Here is a 16,336-nt window from a genome sequence, read left to right as displayed (position 1 = left end):
TATACCTTACTAATACCCAGTAAGGAAGGTACTAAATCGATTTATATATATATATATATATACACACACACACAACACACACACACACACACAGATTATGGCAAATAATTTTAGAATCACTATGCATAACAACTAAAATGGCTACAGAAATGTCCTCCCTCCTTTCACTACTAAAAATAAGTGGACACCACCAGAAATTTGAAGGATTTTTTAAAAAAATCACCAGGAATTTAAAGGATTTTTGAAAAAATATAAGCAGGATATTACTAAACCTGAGGCACTGGACGTTGGAGATTTTGTAGTGGGAGAAGTCGACACTGGAAAACAAAATAATAATGTAGATTGGACCAAACACTTGGGAGTTATTGCTGGCATTTTCTCCAGGAATTTACAAGATTTTTGAGACATAAGGAAGAAGCTACTAAACCTGAATGACTCATAGTTGGAGGTTTTGTACTAGAAGGAGGCAGCACTAGAAAATAAAACAATGTTAGAAGATCAACCATTTGAGAGTTATTGCTCTCATTTCATTTATATGAATTATGCCACTGTTAGATAAAAATGCCCATGTTTCAATTCACTCCAAAAAGTTGTTGTAATTCACTTTTTATACATAAAAATATTAAAAGCATATACCCATGCAATGTACATAACATGCTAAGAACCCTGGAAAAGCACACAAAATCACAACAGCAGGATTTGATGTGATTTTCATGTCATATATATGGCATAGAAATGAATACGAGACAGAGTTAAATACTAAAATTGTTTCTTTTCAGTTATTCTGTATGACTGACAGTTAATATCAAAGAAATAAAGTCTAAAACGAACAGCAACAACAACAAACCAAGATGGAAAAAAGATCACCTTTGTACCTTTAAGACACTTTGGAACTGGGGGATCCCAAGTACTGTTACTCTCACAGACAATTTTGTCGCTGCCGTTGAGGTAATAACCCTTATCGCATTCAAACATAACTGTCGCTTTGTAGTAAAATTTTTTTCCAAATCCTGATATCTGTTTTCCATTTTCGACTACTGGAAATCGACATTTGACCACTGGAAAATTAGAGAAACCTCAGAATTAACGGATATCTGCTTTAACAGAAAAAGTAGTACAAAGTAGTAATTTCCAGTGGGAACAGAGACAAGGAATGGAATGCAAGATGTTAAAAACATTTTTTAAAAGAGTTTAAATATTAACTGATGTATTCTCCTTGATATAGAATTCTAGGGTGTTTTATTTTTCTTTCAGCACTAACAGAGACATAACCATATTGTAACCACGTTTTCTTAAGAAAACCTGGCTGGCTGTCATTCTTTCTTGTCCCTGCCCTCCTGAATGTAATACGGTTTTCTGTTGTTTTCTCCACTCACTGGTTGCTTTTTAAACTTTTGTTTGGTAGTTTTTACCAAACTACTGCAGGGGGGCGGTGGTGGTGGCAAATTCTAGTAATTTATTCATCCTGCTGAAGGTTCACTGAATCTCCTGGATCTGAGGTTGTTTTGGATCTAATTTGGATAATTTTTGGCCAATATTTTTTCAAATAATATTTTACACCATTCTCTCTCCAGTCTTTCTGAAACTCCAATTACATGTATGTTTCACTGCTTGATACTCTCCCACAAGTCTGTAAGCCTCTCTCTTTCTTTTTTCAACATTTCTTCTTAAATAAGGTTCAATTTCTATTCACCTGTCTTCAGGTTCACTGATCTTTTGTTGTGTCCAATTGTACCTAATGATATTTTTAAAGGTTAGTTTATTGGATATAATTTACATACAGTAAAATTCACCCTTTCAAGTGTACAGCTGTATGAGTTTTGACAAATGCAAATAATCATGTAACTACCACCATACTAAAGACACAGGAAAGTTCCATTACTCTCCAGAATTTCCTCATGCTCTTTTGTGAGTTACCCCTCTTCCCCCTCACTCCCACTTCCACAACCAGCCAACCATTGATCTACTTTTATCCCTATAGTGGGGCTTTTTCAGAATGTCACATAAATGGAATCACAGCCTTCTTAGTATGGCTTCACTTAGCATGATGCTTTCAAGATTCATTTGTGTTGTGGTTGCATGAATCAGGAGTTTATTCCTTTTAATTGCTGAGTATGAGTCCATCTTTTAGAGGTAGCACAGGTGGTTCATTCATTCACCAACTCAAGAACGTGTGGCAATTTGCAGTATGGGGTGATTATGAATAAGGCTGCTGTGAACATCCTTATATAAGTTTCTGTGTGAAAATGTTTTCAGTTTATTTGGGTTGCTGTGTTGTATGATAAGAGTATGTTTAACTTTATAAGAAATTGCCAAAAAGGTCCCAAAGTGGTCATTTCACTTTGATTCTCACCATCAGCATATTAGAGTTCCATCTGCTCCATATCCGTCAGTACCTGGTATTGTCAGTTTGGGGTGTGTGTGTTTAAATTTCAGCCATTCCAATAGGTATTTAGTGGTATCTCATTGTGAGTAGAGACAGTTTTTATTCCTTCTTTTCCAATATGTGTGCCTAATTGCTTTCTCTTCCCTTATTGTACTGGGTGGGATCTCCAGTACAATGCTGAATGGAGTAAGAGTGGACATCCTCACTGCTTTCCTTCCAGAATTAGATCTTATTAGACAGAAATGTAATTAAGGTTTTTTTAACCACTAAGTACAATGTTATTTTTACCACTAGGTATAATTTTTTTGAACCATTAAGTGTAGTGTTAGCTGTGAGATTTTTGTAGATGTCTGTTATCAGGGTAAGATAGATAGTATCCTTCTGTCCCCAGTTTGCTGAGTTTCATCATGAAAAAATAAGATGATGAATTCTGTCAAACACTTTGTTTTTTTTGCATCTAATAAGATAATCACATGATTTGCTTTCTCCTTAATAGTGTCCTTATGTGGTAAATCACATTGATTAATTTTTGCATTTGAACTAATCTTGCATTCATAGGGTAAATCCTGCTTGGTCATGATTTACTTTTCTTTTTATGTATCACAGGACTTGGTTTGCTAATATTCTGTTGAAGACTTTTGGTCCTGTGTTCATCAAGGATATTATTTGTAATTTTCTTATAATGTTTTTGTTTTCTGACTTTGGTATCACGACAATGCTATCATCATAAAGAGAAGTGTTCCCTTCTCTTGCACTTTCTTGATCCACTTGTGTAGAATTGCTATTATTCATTCCTTAGATGGTTGGCAGAATTCCCCAGTGAAGCCATCTGGGCCTGCACTAGGTTATTAACTACAAATTTTATCTCTTTATAAGAGTATTCAGGTTATCTATATCTTCAAGTGAGTTTTGACATTTTGTATCTTTCAAGGAATCTGTCCATTTCAGTTGTCAAATTTGTAGGCATAAAGTTGTTTATAGTATTCCCTTATCATCCTTTAAATGTCTGCAGGATATTTAGTGATACTCTCTTTTTCATTCTTTTGTCTGTTGGATAATTTTGTTATTCAAGTGAAGTTTACATCACCGATATTAAAGAATGGTCATATGCACAAAAGAATATAAAGCTTTTTGGCTAAGGGCTGGGGAAGTTAGAAAAAGCATGAGAAACACATGTGAGGAAGGAAAGGGAAAGGTATAGGAACCCCCACCTCACTTCCTGAGGCAGGACTCTCAAGACTTTCAAGATCAAGCGGCCATTAATTACATGGATTCAGATTTCTTTCATTCTAGCCTTAAATTTAACCTTAGGTTTTTGCTCCAGCACCAATTTAACACAGCAACATAGGCATTTCCAATCTAGCAGCACATGCTGTTTCCAAGAGCGTGTGACTGGAGCACCGCAGCTCCATGCACACCCCAGGAGCGCAGTCCATGCCCAGAGCAGGTGCCTGTGCTGCTGAACCTGACAAGAAGCCTCCCAGAACACCACCTGTCACAAGGCACCATCTGAAGGGATCTGAAGTCTCTAAAGATCAACTGGTGCCTGTGATTTCCAAAGACTTAACCTTAGCCTTCAATGACATTTACATATAAATTGACAAAACCCTCCATAATTTACACTTCAGTCTAGGAAGACATGCCACAGATCTTCCAATGACCAAAAAAAAATGTAGCAGCTGTGTGCATGTTCCCTATTTTGACCAAGCTCTCACCGTAACACAGAACATAAAGGAAAAGGGTTGCACACAAATTTAAAGTATTAGAAAAAAAAAAATCAAACGTTAACGCTGTTGACTCATTAACAATGCAGGGAAACTCACTGCAAAATAAAATCCCTTATTTAAACCAAAAGGAATGAAATGTACCAACTACAACTGTGTAGGCTCTAATGTAGCAGCACAGAATGTTTCCAGAAAAAAAATACATTGAAAAAAATAAAAAATATTCAGAGATAAAACATAAAAAGATTAGAAAATATATATCTTGAGCATTTATTGCTCAAAACACATAAAACTTAATTCTAAGAAATTCACCTACCTAAATTTAAACAAGATTGCTGCAGTTGCAGCTTGCCATCCTCCAGGAGACATGAAAAGGGAGGAGGGGCGCAGGGCTGTGGGGATGTCAAGACTGCCCCAAGGTCAAAAAGCCTTTGAGGAGAGCCCTAGCTCCCAATGAGACCAGCATCCAGCCTACCCTTTGCAGAGGGGAAGACAGGGGATGGGTCTGGGGCTACAGACCCTGCTGGAATTAGCAGAGGAGCCAGCAAGGCTGGGGGGATACAGGCTGGCCAGACTCCCTTAGCTGGATCCCATACTCCACGTCTGACCAGCACTCTGGAGTGCCTGGCTCAGATCTCCATCAGGATCTCCACCACGTGTTCCTACTTGCCCAGGTCAGAACCCACTTGCAGCTGGAGGTGGGAGGCTGGCGGCTGCAGGGCCAAGCCTTTGAATGCTTTGCAGGGCCACCTCCCATGGTGTGGATCAGCACCGTGTGTCCAGGTCGTCGTAGGAATTGACCACGTCTGAGGCCAGCTCTTCCATGCAAACTGGGGTTTTTGGTCTTCAGTATTTCAAGTATCTAGATACTTCTGAAAGTCTCCTCTATTTCCCCAGGGCTGTCCATCTCCTAGATGCTGCTTGTCAGGACTCCTGGCGCCAGTGCTGAGGTGACAGAGCAAAGGTCTGAAAACTGGCCCCCTTCATACAGCAGTGTCCAAAGCGGGGGGCATGGCACGCCCCCTCTGGCTCCCGTGTGGCGGGCACAGGCCACCGGCAGGATCTCTGCAGAAACCAGGCAGTGGAGCAGCACCCACCCCATACTCTCGGGTGCCACTGTTCACCACATCCCATCCTGGGCCATCTCCTCTTGGATCTGCCAGGTGTGTTAGCATTGAGGACCCTGTGGCAGTGGTTGGGCTCCACCAGTAAGTGGTAAAGCTGGAGCTTCTAAAAGGACAAGTCTGGGAGACTGTCCCTGCCAGCTGCAGGAGGGCAGGGTCTTCAAGCTGGCTGGGATGCCATGCCTGGCTGCCACTTCTTTCATTCTAGGTATTGGTTAATTTGCGTCTTTTTTGTCAGTCTGGCTATAGATTTACACACTTTATTGATCTCCAAGTAGCAACTGTTGGTTTCATTGAGTTCCTCTTTTTTTTTTCTCCTCTCAATTTCATTGATTTTGGCTCTATGTTTATCATTTCCTTACATCTGCTAGTTTGGGATTTAACTTGCTCTTTTTTAGTTTCTTAAGGTGGAAAATTAGATCATTGATTTGAGACTTTTCTTTTTTTCTAACACAAGTATGATTTCCCTGTAAGCAATGCTTTAGCTGCATCCTACATATTTGGATATTTTGAGATGTTGTGTTTTTATTAAATTCAAAACACTTTGTAATTTCCCTGATGACTACTTCTTTTATGCATGGGTTCTTTAGAAGTGTCCTGTATACTTTCCAGTTCTTTGGGGATTGGCTTTGTTATTGATTTGTACTTTCATTCTATTGTGATCAGATAATATATTTTGAATGATTTCACTTTTTTGAAGTTTGTTAAAAATTTGTCTTATTGTCTAGAATATGGTCTACTTTGGAGAATGTTTCAGGTGTACTTTGGGAGTATATACTTTTAAACCACTGTTATTACTCAGCGATTTCTTTCTTTAAATGGGCAAGTCTACAGGGTCTTCATACTTTTGGTCACTCCAGAGTGCCTTAAACATTTGGTCTTTTAAATTTTTGTTTTTTAACCAGAGTTTATCATTTTTATTTGTGAGATGATTAGTCTGTTACAGTTTACCACTACCATAGCTAGAACTCTTAGATTTCTTATAATACAAGATGAAACTTTCTTTAAGCTAGTGTGTGTGATTTATTTTTTTGGTTATTTCAAACAAAAACTTCTAACTCATGCAGATACACAGTAGTTCACACTGCATAAAATGAAATGCCAAGAACATGTAGGGGTGAGAAATAGGGAACTCTAGCTAGAACTCTTTTTTGACTTGAACTGACCTGTATTAAAATAAATTAGAAACCAATTATATAGGAGGAGGAAGTACATAACACCTGCTTTGTTTATTTGTAGATAAAACTATTTACAAAATGTTTCCAGAGTACTTACAAATGAAGAAGGAAATAAATTGAAAGGTTACCTTTACACTCTGGAGCAGCATGACTCCATGTTGAATTGTTACCACAATAAATCGTGCTCTCTCCAATAAGTGAAAATGGATCTGGTCCAGGTGCAGGATCACAACTGTAAGTTACTACATCAAGATACTCAAACACTTCTACTTCACTAAAGGTGTGTTTTCCATTTTTTATTTTTGGAGGTGGTGTACACAAAACCTCTTAAAAATGAAGAAAATGAGGAAAGGAAATGTAAAAGATTAAGATAGCATTAGTAAAATTTCTATGTCTTCAATAAATTCATCAATATAGGGTTTCTACCAGCTGGTTGTGAATTCAATATAGATTTAAAAGAAGGTTTCTATGAGCAAATATATTATCCCAAATTCAAACCATTAATGTAGTAACTAACTTTCAGAACAAATCTCATTTTCTTAAAGTGTAAATGCCTGTTGACATGGTTTGGATCGGTGTCCCCACCCAATCTCATGTGGAATTGGAGTCCACAGTGTTGGAGATGGGGCCTGGTGGGAGGTGTTTGAATCATGGGGGTAGATTTCTCATGAGTTGTTTAGCACCATCCCCTTGGTGCTGTTCTCATGATACTGAGTTCTCGGGAGATCTGGTTATTTAAAAGTATGCAATGCCTCCTGTCCTCCCCACCTTGCTCCTGCTCCTGCCACGTGAGACACCTTGCTCCCCCTTTATCTTTCCCAATGATCATTAAGTTTCCCGCGTCTACCCAAACCCCCAGCAGATGCCAGCATCATGCTTCCTGTAGAGCTTGTAGAAACATGAGCGAATTAAACTTCTGTTCTTTATACATTACAAAGTCTCATGTATTTCTTTACAGCAATACAAAAACGGCCTAATATGCCTATACTTATTTGCAAGGCCATAAGTTCTGTTCTAGTCATCACAAGAAATGCTGACAATTAATGAGAAAATATGCTTAATTCAGTGCTGGTGGAGAAATCCTTTGCAATTTATAAATATATTCATTATCTAAATTGGTGGTTCACAATGTCACCCAAATATTATTGTCTTTTTTCACTCTGATCCTAATAAGAATACACTGATTTTTTTCCAGAGGCTTAGCATTGCTTTGCATGATGTTGAAGAGATGTGCAAAAAATGTGAACAATGCCACTATTCTCACTGATTTTATTTTTATTTGGAAAATTTTTATTTTTCATAAAAAATATTACATATGTTAATTTGTATTGCATCTATTCTTACAAATTAATCAGGCCAGGTGGGGTGGCTCACATTTGTAATCCCAGCACTTTGGGAGGCCCACGGAGGCAGACTGCTTGAGCACAGGAGTTCAAGACCAGCCTGGGCAACATGGCAAAACCCCGTCTCTTCAAAAATTACAAAAAGTCAGGCATAGTGGCACACGTCTGAAGTCCCAGCTACTGGAGAGGCTGAGGCTGCAGTGAGCTGAGATTGTGTCACTGCACCCCAGCCTGGGAAATAGCCTGAGACTCTGTCTTAGGAAAAACAAAAACAAAACCAAAACGAATCAATAATTATTTAAAACCCTCTCCATTTGAATTCCAATATGATAAATACCAATAGATATAACCCACATAAAATAAAGCTCTTTGGGATCTTTGTTAATCTTAAAGTGTAAAGGGTTCCCTGAGGCAAAAATCTTTGAGGACTACTGGTCTAAATTTAAAAAAAAGAATTTACTTACTTTCACATATTGGGGGCTTATCGCTCCAAACTGCTACCGTGTCTTTAAGTTCACAATATAGAATATCTTTACCAATTAAGTAATAACTAAATGAGAAAAGAAAGGGTTACTGTTTTACATAGCAATTAATAAGACATACGTAATAATGAAGGAACTTTTTATATGGTTTCTTTTCTATACTGCAGTAGTTTGAGGAGGTGGTTTCTTAAACAACATACTATATAATTAAAGTGCTAAATAAATCTGCAATTTAATCAAATAGAGTTTCTCCATTTGAATACATATTGGCCAAGAGCAAAGATGTCTAAATAAATCTGCTGTGCCTTTCTGCCCAGTCTCTTTGCTGCCTCCTGCAATCACATTACACATTTATTTCTGTGCCTTTTCTCACACCACTTTGCACAGTAAGGACAAGGACTGTGTAGAGAGAACAGGCCCTAGAGCTGGAATGCCTAGATTCAAGTCCCTGCTTCTCAACTTACCTAGTTTCTTGAGCTTGGGTAAATCACTTAAAGTTCCTTCACTCAGTTTCCTAATTGATTAAAAGGGGATAACAGTACATGGGGTTGTTTAGGGGATTAGATAAGTAAGCATTTGGCACATAGTTAGTGCTACATAAGTTTTAGCTCCTATTGATATTATTTAGAACAGAGTGTATTTCTAGGAATAGCTCATTGAGTACAGGAATACTTTCATTAAGTATACCCCTATACTCAATGAAATCTTCCCTGATTTAAATTCATAGGAATCTCTCCTCCTTCTGGACTCTTAATCATCATGAATAATTCTACTTATTTGGTATTCCTCATTTAGGATTTTGCTTCTATAGCTCTCAGTATATATTGTCTCTCAATAAGGTTAGAACTTCTTTTAGGAAGGTCGGTGTCTTAAAGTTTTGGTATCCCTCGGTGTGCTGAGCAAGCAGTATGTGTCAACTGAATATTCCAATATTTCTACTTGACTAAATTTTAAAAACTGTCAGTTGCCTTACATAGTCACAGCTGATTTTTCCTCCAAGACTCACTTACTTTTTCTATATTATGGTGTATTACTGCTATCGTTTGAATCTGGTTTGTCTCTACCAACTCACATTGAAATTTAATTGCCAGTGTAACAGCACTGAGAGGTGGTGGGGCCTTTAAGAAATGATTAGGTCATTAAGCAGGATAATGCCTTTCTAGAGGGTGTTCATTAATTCTTGAGGGAATGTGCTCTCATTCTTGTAGGCTTGGATTCGTTACCACAAGAGCACATTGTTAAAAAGCGAGAGCCCCTCCCTTGTGCTTTGTCTTTTTTGCAGGTGCTACATTTCCCTTTCACTTTCCAGCATGTTATGATGCAGCATGAAAGCCCCTGCCAGACACTACTGCCATGTCCTTGAACTTCCCAGCCTCTGGAAATATGGGTCAAATAAATTTCTTTTCTTTGTAAATTATCTAGTCTCAAGTGTTCTGTTTTAGCAAGAGAAAATGGACAGAAGAAGTTTACTCTCTAAATGCACATTTATCTCAAATGTCTAGTATCTCCAATATATACGACTTCAAAAACAGAACAAAGGCTATTACTGAGCGCTCAGTACTGGTTTTTGAGATGCTTCACATTGTAGCAGTCTCAAAAATAAGGTTTTTCAACTGAGAGATTTTGATCAACATGATGGTAAAGGCTAACCAGGTCAGTTTTGGTTTGGTAACACTTAACAGAGTCATCTGGATACAAGCGTATCTGTAGTTGGCAATTCTATTTCTCTTTTTTGTGAGCCCTACTTAAACTCTAAGAGTTGGCGGATTTAAATAGGGGACACTCAGTTGTGAAGGATAAATTCTCATGATTACTACATTCTTAATGCTTACAACAGACTTATCGTCAGAAATAACAAGGAGTTTTGCTTTCCTTCAGTATCAATTACTTTCTATTTACTTTAATATCTTGCCTATCTCCATAAAACATCCAAGAGTTGTTTGGCTAGAAGTATAACTTGCCACATAGAAAGTAAAATTAAGTTTACAGGAAAGTTTAAGAAGAGAAGCAAAACAAAAATAAAATTACTAACATTTCCCTTATTTCCTCTAAGGGGCAACTTACCCCTCGTTACAAATAAAGTGTATCTCAGAACCAAACGCGTAAGACTCATTTGCAAGGATTGCTTCACCATTTAAAGGATCCTGTATATGTGGACACATTTCTCCTAAAAGAAAATAATTTCGACAGTTTTCAATCCAGTTATAAAACAGATCTGAATCAGAATCAAAATTCTGCAGTGCTCTTTTGAATGCATGGGAATATTATTTTCTTTATTTACCTATTATAAGGGCAATTTTCAGTTTCATGTTCACCTAGGCAATCTACTGCCAGGAAAAAGATTTCTTGGAGATTTTGATTTCTCAAAGCCCGCAATAATGCATTGCTATCTTAAACCTCATTTCACAAGAAGAAAATCATTATCACCATAGTGGAATATGTACCCCAAAATGTGTGCAAATCTCTAGGGCAAGCAGAAAAAAAGGAAGGAAGGAAGGAAGGAAGGAAGGAAGGAATCTCTAGAGCAAGCAGAAAAAAAAAAAAGAGGCTTGTTTACTTACTATAACAGCCCTCATCTGAGACAGGTAGCCATGTATGATTCCGATCACAAATACTATGGGTGGCAAGAGGAGGTATATAGAAGTATCCTTTTTTACACTTATAATCTACTCGTTCCCCAATCTTATAGTAGGGTTTTGGTTTACCAATGAGCTCCATAGCTTCAAATGTTGGTGGCGCCTCACAGGCATCTAGGGATAAGAGAATAGGAACATGAAGATGAAGTACTGATAGCACTTTAATCAGCCATGGACTGTGGTCTGGCAGCAGGTAGTACAGAAAAAACAGAAAGGCCCTTGGCAAGATTTTAAATGATTGTTCCATGCTTTTACCTGAGTGCTGGTAGTAGTGGAGAAAATGAGACTTGCACGTTTTAAGTAACAATCCTATTAGCTTTTGGTTTCTTTGGGAATAAACATTCACCAATAAACTGAAGAGACAGCATTAATGTCTTTGGTCTTAAAATATATATGGACGCATCTTTCCCCACATTTTTCTAAATGCATTTCAAAAGTAACTTCTCCTCTAAGAAGTCTTCTACAGTATAGAGCACTCTGCTCAGATTGTTCTTCCATAGTTTAAAACACTAATTTATAATAGCTTGTTGCTTCAGGCTATCTTCTCTTAAAAGGCAAGTTCCTGGGGTTCAAGGAACATGTTCTTCTTTTTCTACTATACTCCACCTACCTTGTGGGTGCTGAAGAAATGCTGACACTGACAAACTCTATCTGCCAATAAGTATTCAATAAATTGTCTGCTACTGTGCCTGGGGAGATCAAACAACCCTAGTTTGGATTCATGTTGTGCTAAGTCAAACAAAAAGCTCAAGCTGCCCTAAAAGGAGAGATAATAACGTGAAAGTCTGAGTTTATGATGATGAGTGTTTATTCCTGATAAGCCTGTTGCTTTTCAGAATTACTTGCCCTGTGATTTAATCCTCTTCCTTATTTCTTGCCTCTTTTGCCCTACTCTGTCACACTGAGTAGCTTGGCAGTCCAGTAGTGTCACATCCTGGTGCTGTTGCTCACCTTGCTCCCTCTGCTCTGAATACCCTTCCTCCCTGGCCAGTTGCTACAACTCCTGCTCAACTAGTCTTCCTTAATCCACCCATCATCTCCTCCAGGAAGCATTTTCTGCCTCCCCCTGGGAAGCAGTGACCAGTCAACTTCCCCTGGAATCTCCCCTGCATGGATCTCTCAGGTAATTATCACATGCTTTTGTGTTTAATAGTTAACATGGCCAACTCCATTCATCCATGCAGCCACAACACCCAGCACAATATGTCACTCATAGTAGCTATTCACAAAAAAATTGGTACTCAAAGTCCACTGCTGTCAAACACAAAACAATGTGAATAATATATTGTAACCAATTTCATATTGAAAACAATCATTCTATAGCACAGTGGAGAAAGAAGATTAGGCCATTTCTCGTGCTGCCTATCTCCCAGTCTTCTGGTATCCTGGCAGGTGACCGGATATGGACTGCTCTCTTTGCATGGTAGTATGCCGAGTAAGTAACTGAGAAGCTACTGTGTAAGCACTTACTGATCTTGGCTTCTTTCATTGGAAATAAGGAAAACACCTAAAATGGCAGAAGAGACCACATACAACAGGAGATTGGGGATTTTGTCCAAAAAAGCAGCTCCTCTACTGGAGGAATGAATGAGACTGGCCTGAAATTTGATACATTGTTTCCTTCAGCTATCTGGAACCATTTGGCAACCACCTTTGAGAGGGCAGGTCTCCCATGCACAGCACTGTCTGCTTACAAAACCTTCTCTTTGTGAGACTGAGTTGCTCCAAAAATGGAATGTTTATTTTAATTCACGTATTCTCTCTGCCTAACAACGTGAGTTCTCATTTTCACTTTCTCTCGGTTTCATACCTGTCTTGATTTACGCTTATGAACCTCAAACTTAACCTTGTTTTTCCTTCTCTTCATTCTTAGTTTTATCTTCCATGTTGCACCCTATTCATTGTATTTTTGTATGTTTCTCTATTTCAAATCGCATTCATCATCTTCAATTTCCTGTTTTGTTTTGTGTGTGTGTGTGTGTTTTGTGTTTTGTTTTGTTTGGTTTGAGACACGGTCTCTCACTCTGTCACCAAAGCTGGAGTACAATCAGGGCTCACTACAGCCTTGACCGGGGGTGCTCCAGTGATCCTCCCCGCTCAGCGTCGCAAGTAGCTGGGACCACAGGCATGCAACATCACACGTGGTTCATTTTTTTTTTTTTTTTTTTTTTTTTTTACATTTTTTGTATAGGTGGGCTCTCCTTATGTTGCTCAGGCTGCACTTCTAGCACCAAGCCTATTCTAAGCATTAATTGTAAAAGACAAAAAGAAAAAGTCCTTTCGTTTTCTTATCACCACTGCTCCCTACTCCCATCACACTCCTTCAAAAGGAACATTTTAATGATCAGTGAGATGCAAGACTGAAGTACTGGAAGCCCTGCAAAGTTAACACAAACAGCGGAGACAGATCCTTTCTGGCCCTCAGCTGCCCCTGCCCTAGCTTTTATAGGTACTGCAGAAAGACCATCCTGAGCATAGCTCTTTAAACAACCTTCCTCTTGGAGGCAGGAGGAGTTTTTCCTAGGCTCTCAGCCCCAGCCGAACAGTATATTTAATTTTCTGGTATTTAACAGATATGGAGGCAAACAAATGGGGCTTTTGGAACCACAAGTGTGACAACACAGGCAGGATCCCTGCATTCTGACAGGGAAAGACAAAGAACAGAAAAGGTCATTTTAAAAGGGTGATTACAAGTGAAGAGGGACTTGAACTGGGTTGTACGTTCAACCTGAGATGGGGGAGGATGTGGGGGGGCGGGGGGGAGGCGCGTTCAGAGAAGGTCTCCTAGGGCATAACCTTCCAGCTGATTTTGCAGAAGAGCAGGCCTGTTTCTGCAGCAGGTCAGGAGGAGAATGTTCCCAGGCTGAGGGAACAGCAAGCACAGATGCCCCAAAGTCTGTTTGATGAGCAGAAAAGCCTTCCCTCCCTTGAGACATTTGTTAAATGCTGTCAGATTTATATCTGAAAATTTTACACCTTTCCTCCAGAGAACTTCCCTTGGTTCATAATTTATTTGTTACTATTATGTTTTGGTTAATGTCTGCCACTCCCAATACATTTTAGCAAATAATTTATTGGTTACCTACTGTGTTCCCGGCACTGAGCACTTAGCATTGAGCAAAACAAAGGCTCTGCTTATCTTCCTGCATGAACGTGTGTGTAAACAAATAGTGAAAAAAGGATCAAGAAAATAGGAATGGTTTGTTATTGCCTACCAGTGTTAATAGCAATAGACATACAAAACCCATATTCGTTGAGCAAATGCTCCTAAGGAAAAAAATGCAACACAGAAACTATACATGTTATTGGATCCTAAATATAATTTGGACATAGATACACATGAAGCGCACATAAAGTCAGAAAGAAATATACCAAAATATTAAAAATAGTTGTCTTTTGATTCTGTTTGTGTCGTACAATAAGCATGTATTTCTTAGCGGTTTTTTGTTGTTGTTGTTGTTGTTTTGACAGGGTCTCACTCTGTCATCCAGGTTAGAGTGCAGTGGCATGATCACAGCTCACTGCAGCCTTCACCTTCTGGGCTCAAGTGAATCTCCTACCTCAGCCCCCAGAGTAGCTGGAACCACGGGCACACATCACCATGCCCCGCTGATTTTTGTATTTTTTGTACAGATGGGGTTTTGCCATGTTACCCAGGTTGATCTCGAACTCCTGGGCACAAGCAATCACCCCGCCCGGCCTTCCCAAACTGCTGGGATCACAGGCGTGAGTCACTGCGCCTGGCCTAGCAAGCATTTTTAAAATTACTGATTCCATTCAATGAAATACAATACAAATTTAGTGGGATAGGCCTTAAGCTTTAATTTACGAGCTGTAGGGGAAAACCAGATTAACATTATTTGCCTTCCTTTGTTAGGATACTAATTTCTCACTAGGCTTGGTTACCAGTGTTTTTTAGGTTGCTTCACATCTCTCAAATATGACTCTAATGAAAAGAAGGAAAACAATGTCAAAAATCCATTAGGTAATGGAATCAGATACTGTCTATATTGGTTGCGAACAAGATGACTCGATGGTCCATCCACCCCCAAAAAAGCAGCCATTTAAAAACTAATAGGAGCTCAGGCAACACGGAGTCTGTTCACAGAAGGCACAAAAAGCATGGCACGCCCTTACCACCTCTCTAATCCCAGGCACTGAGAGCCTGCTCTCACCCAATATGCCCTCCCCAGCCCCAGAGTCCGCGCTCACTCCATTCAAAGCAAACAGTGAGCTAGCTGTCTTCCCACAGTGAACGCCGCACACAGGCCACTTGCGCACAGCACGCTCCCAGCAACACCTGGCCAGGCCCCTCTCTCCCAGCCCAGTCCAGCACATGGGGCACAGCAGACGCACTGCAACCCTTACCGCGGGTACTGTCCAAGCCCTAATGAACACCCCACTCACCAAGGCACCAAGGGAACACAGGGCAAACTCTCACCACGGGCACAGCACGGGCCCTAGCAACACTCCCACGCACCTGTGCACTCCAGAGCAAGCCCCCACCTGGGGCGCTCAGTCCGCGTTCCCTTTGACCACAGGGCTCAATTCCGAAAACACTGTTCACGCTTTTGAAGGGGACACAGCCAGATTCTGCGTAAATGCAGGCCGCGCACACCACGCCACCAAACAAGCTTCACCTCGGACTCTGCGTGGTCCTCGCATTCCCCGCCACCAAACAAGCTTCACCTCGGACTCTGCGTGGTCCTCGCATTCGCCGCCACATACCCCCGGGATCTGAACACTGCACCCCTCGGAGAACCCTGGCCTAGCTCTCTATCCCAGGCCGGCACGACGTGCAGTGAGCCCCGCCCCGCGCCTCCTGCCCGACTGACCGCGCAGAGCTCTAGCCTCGCCGCGGACGCGCGAACCCGCCCCGGGGTCCTACCGGAGGACGAGGACAGCTGCAACACGAGGGTAGCCAAAAGCAACCCAGGAAACCGCCCGGAAGAAAAGGGACGCTCGCGGCGGCCGCGAGGCGCCATGGCGCGACGCGGAAGACGCCGCTATTTTTCCGGAGGGAGAGCAGAGAAACCGAGAGCCAGCCGAGCGGGGAGGTCCCTTCTGAGTCCGGCTATGGTACGCAACAATCACCAACTCACAAAGTATCTAGGGCCGCAGGACAGGTGGGCGTGGCCTGAACAGCGGGGGACAGAAGTGAGTCGACTCACCAGGGCGGCTGGGACCAATCGGCGGGCCGCGGGGCGGGGCCTCGGCGCTCAGAGGCAGCCGTTGGCCTTCGAGGAGACAGGGCGTGGCGCTGGCGGGGCTTACCTGCCCAGGCTTCCTGGAGCCGCCTTCTTTCTTGCTAAACGCCTGGAGCCGCCTCTTTTCTTGCTAAACGCTTGGCCCACCATCCCGGAAACCTGAGGCGTCGTGCGGGAAAGGGTTGTCTCACCATCGTATTTGTGACCAAGGAAGGGTGGAAAACTAAGCTGCTTTGGTCATCGTTTCCGGGAACTC

The 16,336-nt window shown here is 40.8% G+C and overlaps 1 protein-coding gene across 6 annotated transcripts in view; it reads right to left on the bottom strand.

Annotated features, from left to right (window-relative positions):
* The window catches only part of LOC111531166 (membrane cofactor protein), a 43,755-nt gene extending 27,722 nt beyond the window's left edge, over window positions 1–16,033 (bottom strand). For 2 of the 6 annotated variants that reach the window (XM_023198401.1, XM_023198400.1), the window contains exons 1-8: window positions 15,762–16,033; window positions 10,799–10,987; window positions 10,302–10,404; window positions 8,220–8,305; window positions 6,541–6,738; window positions 876–1,058; window positions 428–472; window positions 273–317 (exon numbers count right to left, since the gene is read on the bottom strand). In XM_023198401.1, coding sequence (XP_023054169.1) covers window positions 273–317; window positions 428–472; window positions 876–1,058; window positions 6,541–6,738; window positions 8,220–8,305; window positions 10,302–10,404; window positions 10,799–10,987; window positions 15,762–15,858 — 946 coding nt within the window. In that variant the 5' untranslated portion in view covers window positions 15,859–16,033. The remainder of the gene's footprint in view (window positions 1–272; window positions 318–427; window positions 473–875; window positions 1,059–6,540; window positions 6,739–8,219; window positions 8,306–10,301; window positions 10,405–10,798; window positions 10,988–15,761) is intronic. The other 4 variants (XM_023198404.1, XM_023198403.1, XM_023198406.1 and 1 more) reach the window with 2 other exon arrangements.
* Window positions 16,034–16,336: the final 303 nt, after the last annotated feature.

Source organism: Piliocolobus tephrosceles, chromosome 1, assembly GCF_002776525.5.
Source record: "Piliocolobus tephrosceles isolate RC106 chromosome 1, ASM277652v3, whole genome shotgun sequence".
Taxonomy (NCBI): domain Eukaryota; kingdom Metazoa; phylum Chordata; class Mammalia; order Primates; family Cercopithecidae; genus Piliocolobus; species Piliocolobus tephrosceles.
The sequence above is the reverse complement of the archived record's forward strand: the minus strand, read 5'-3'. Positions and strand labels throughout refer to the sequence as shown.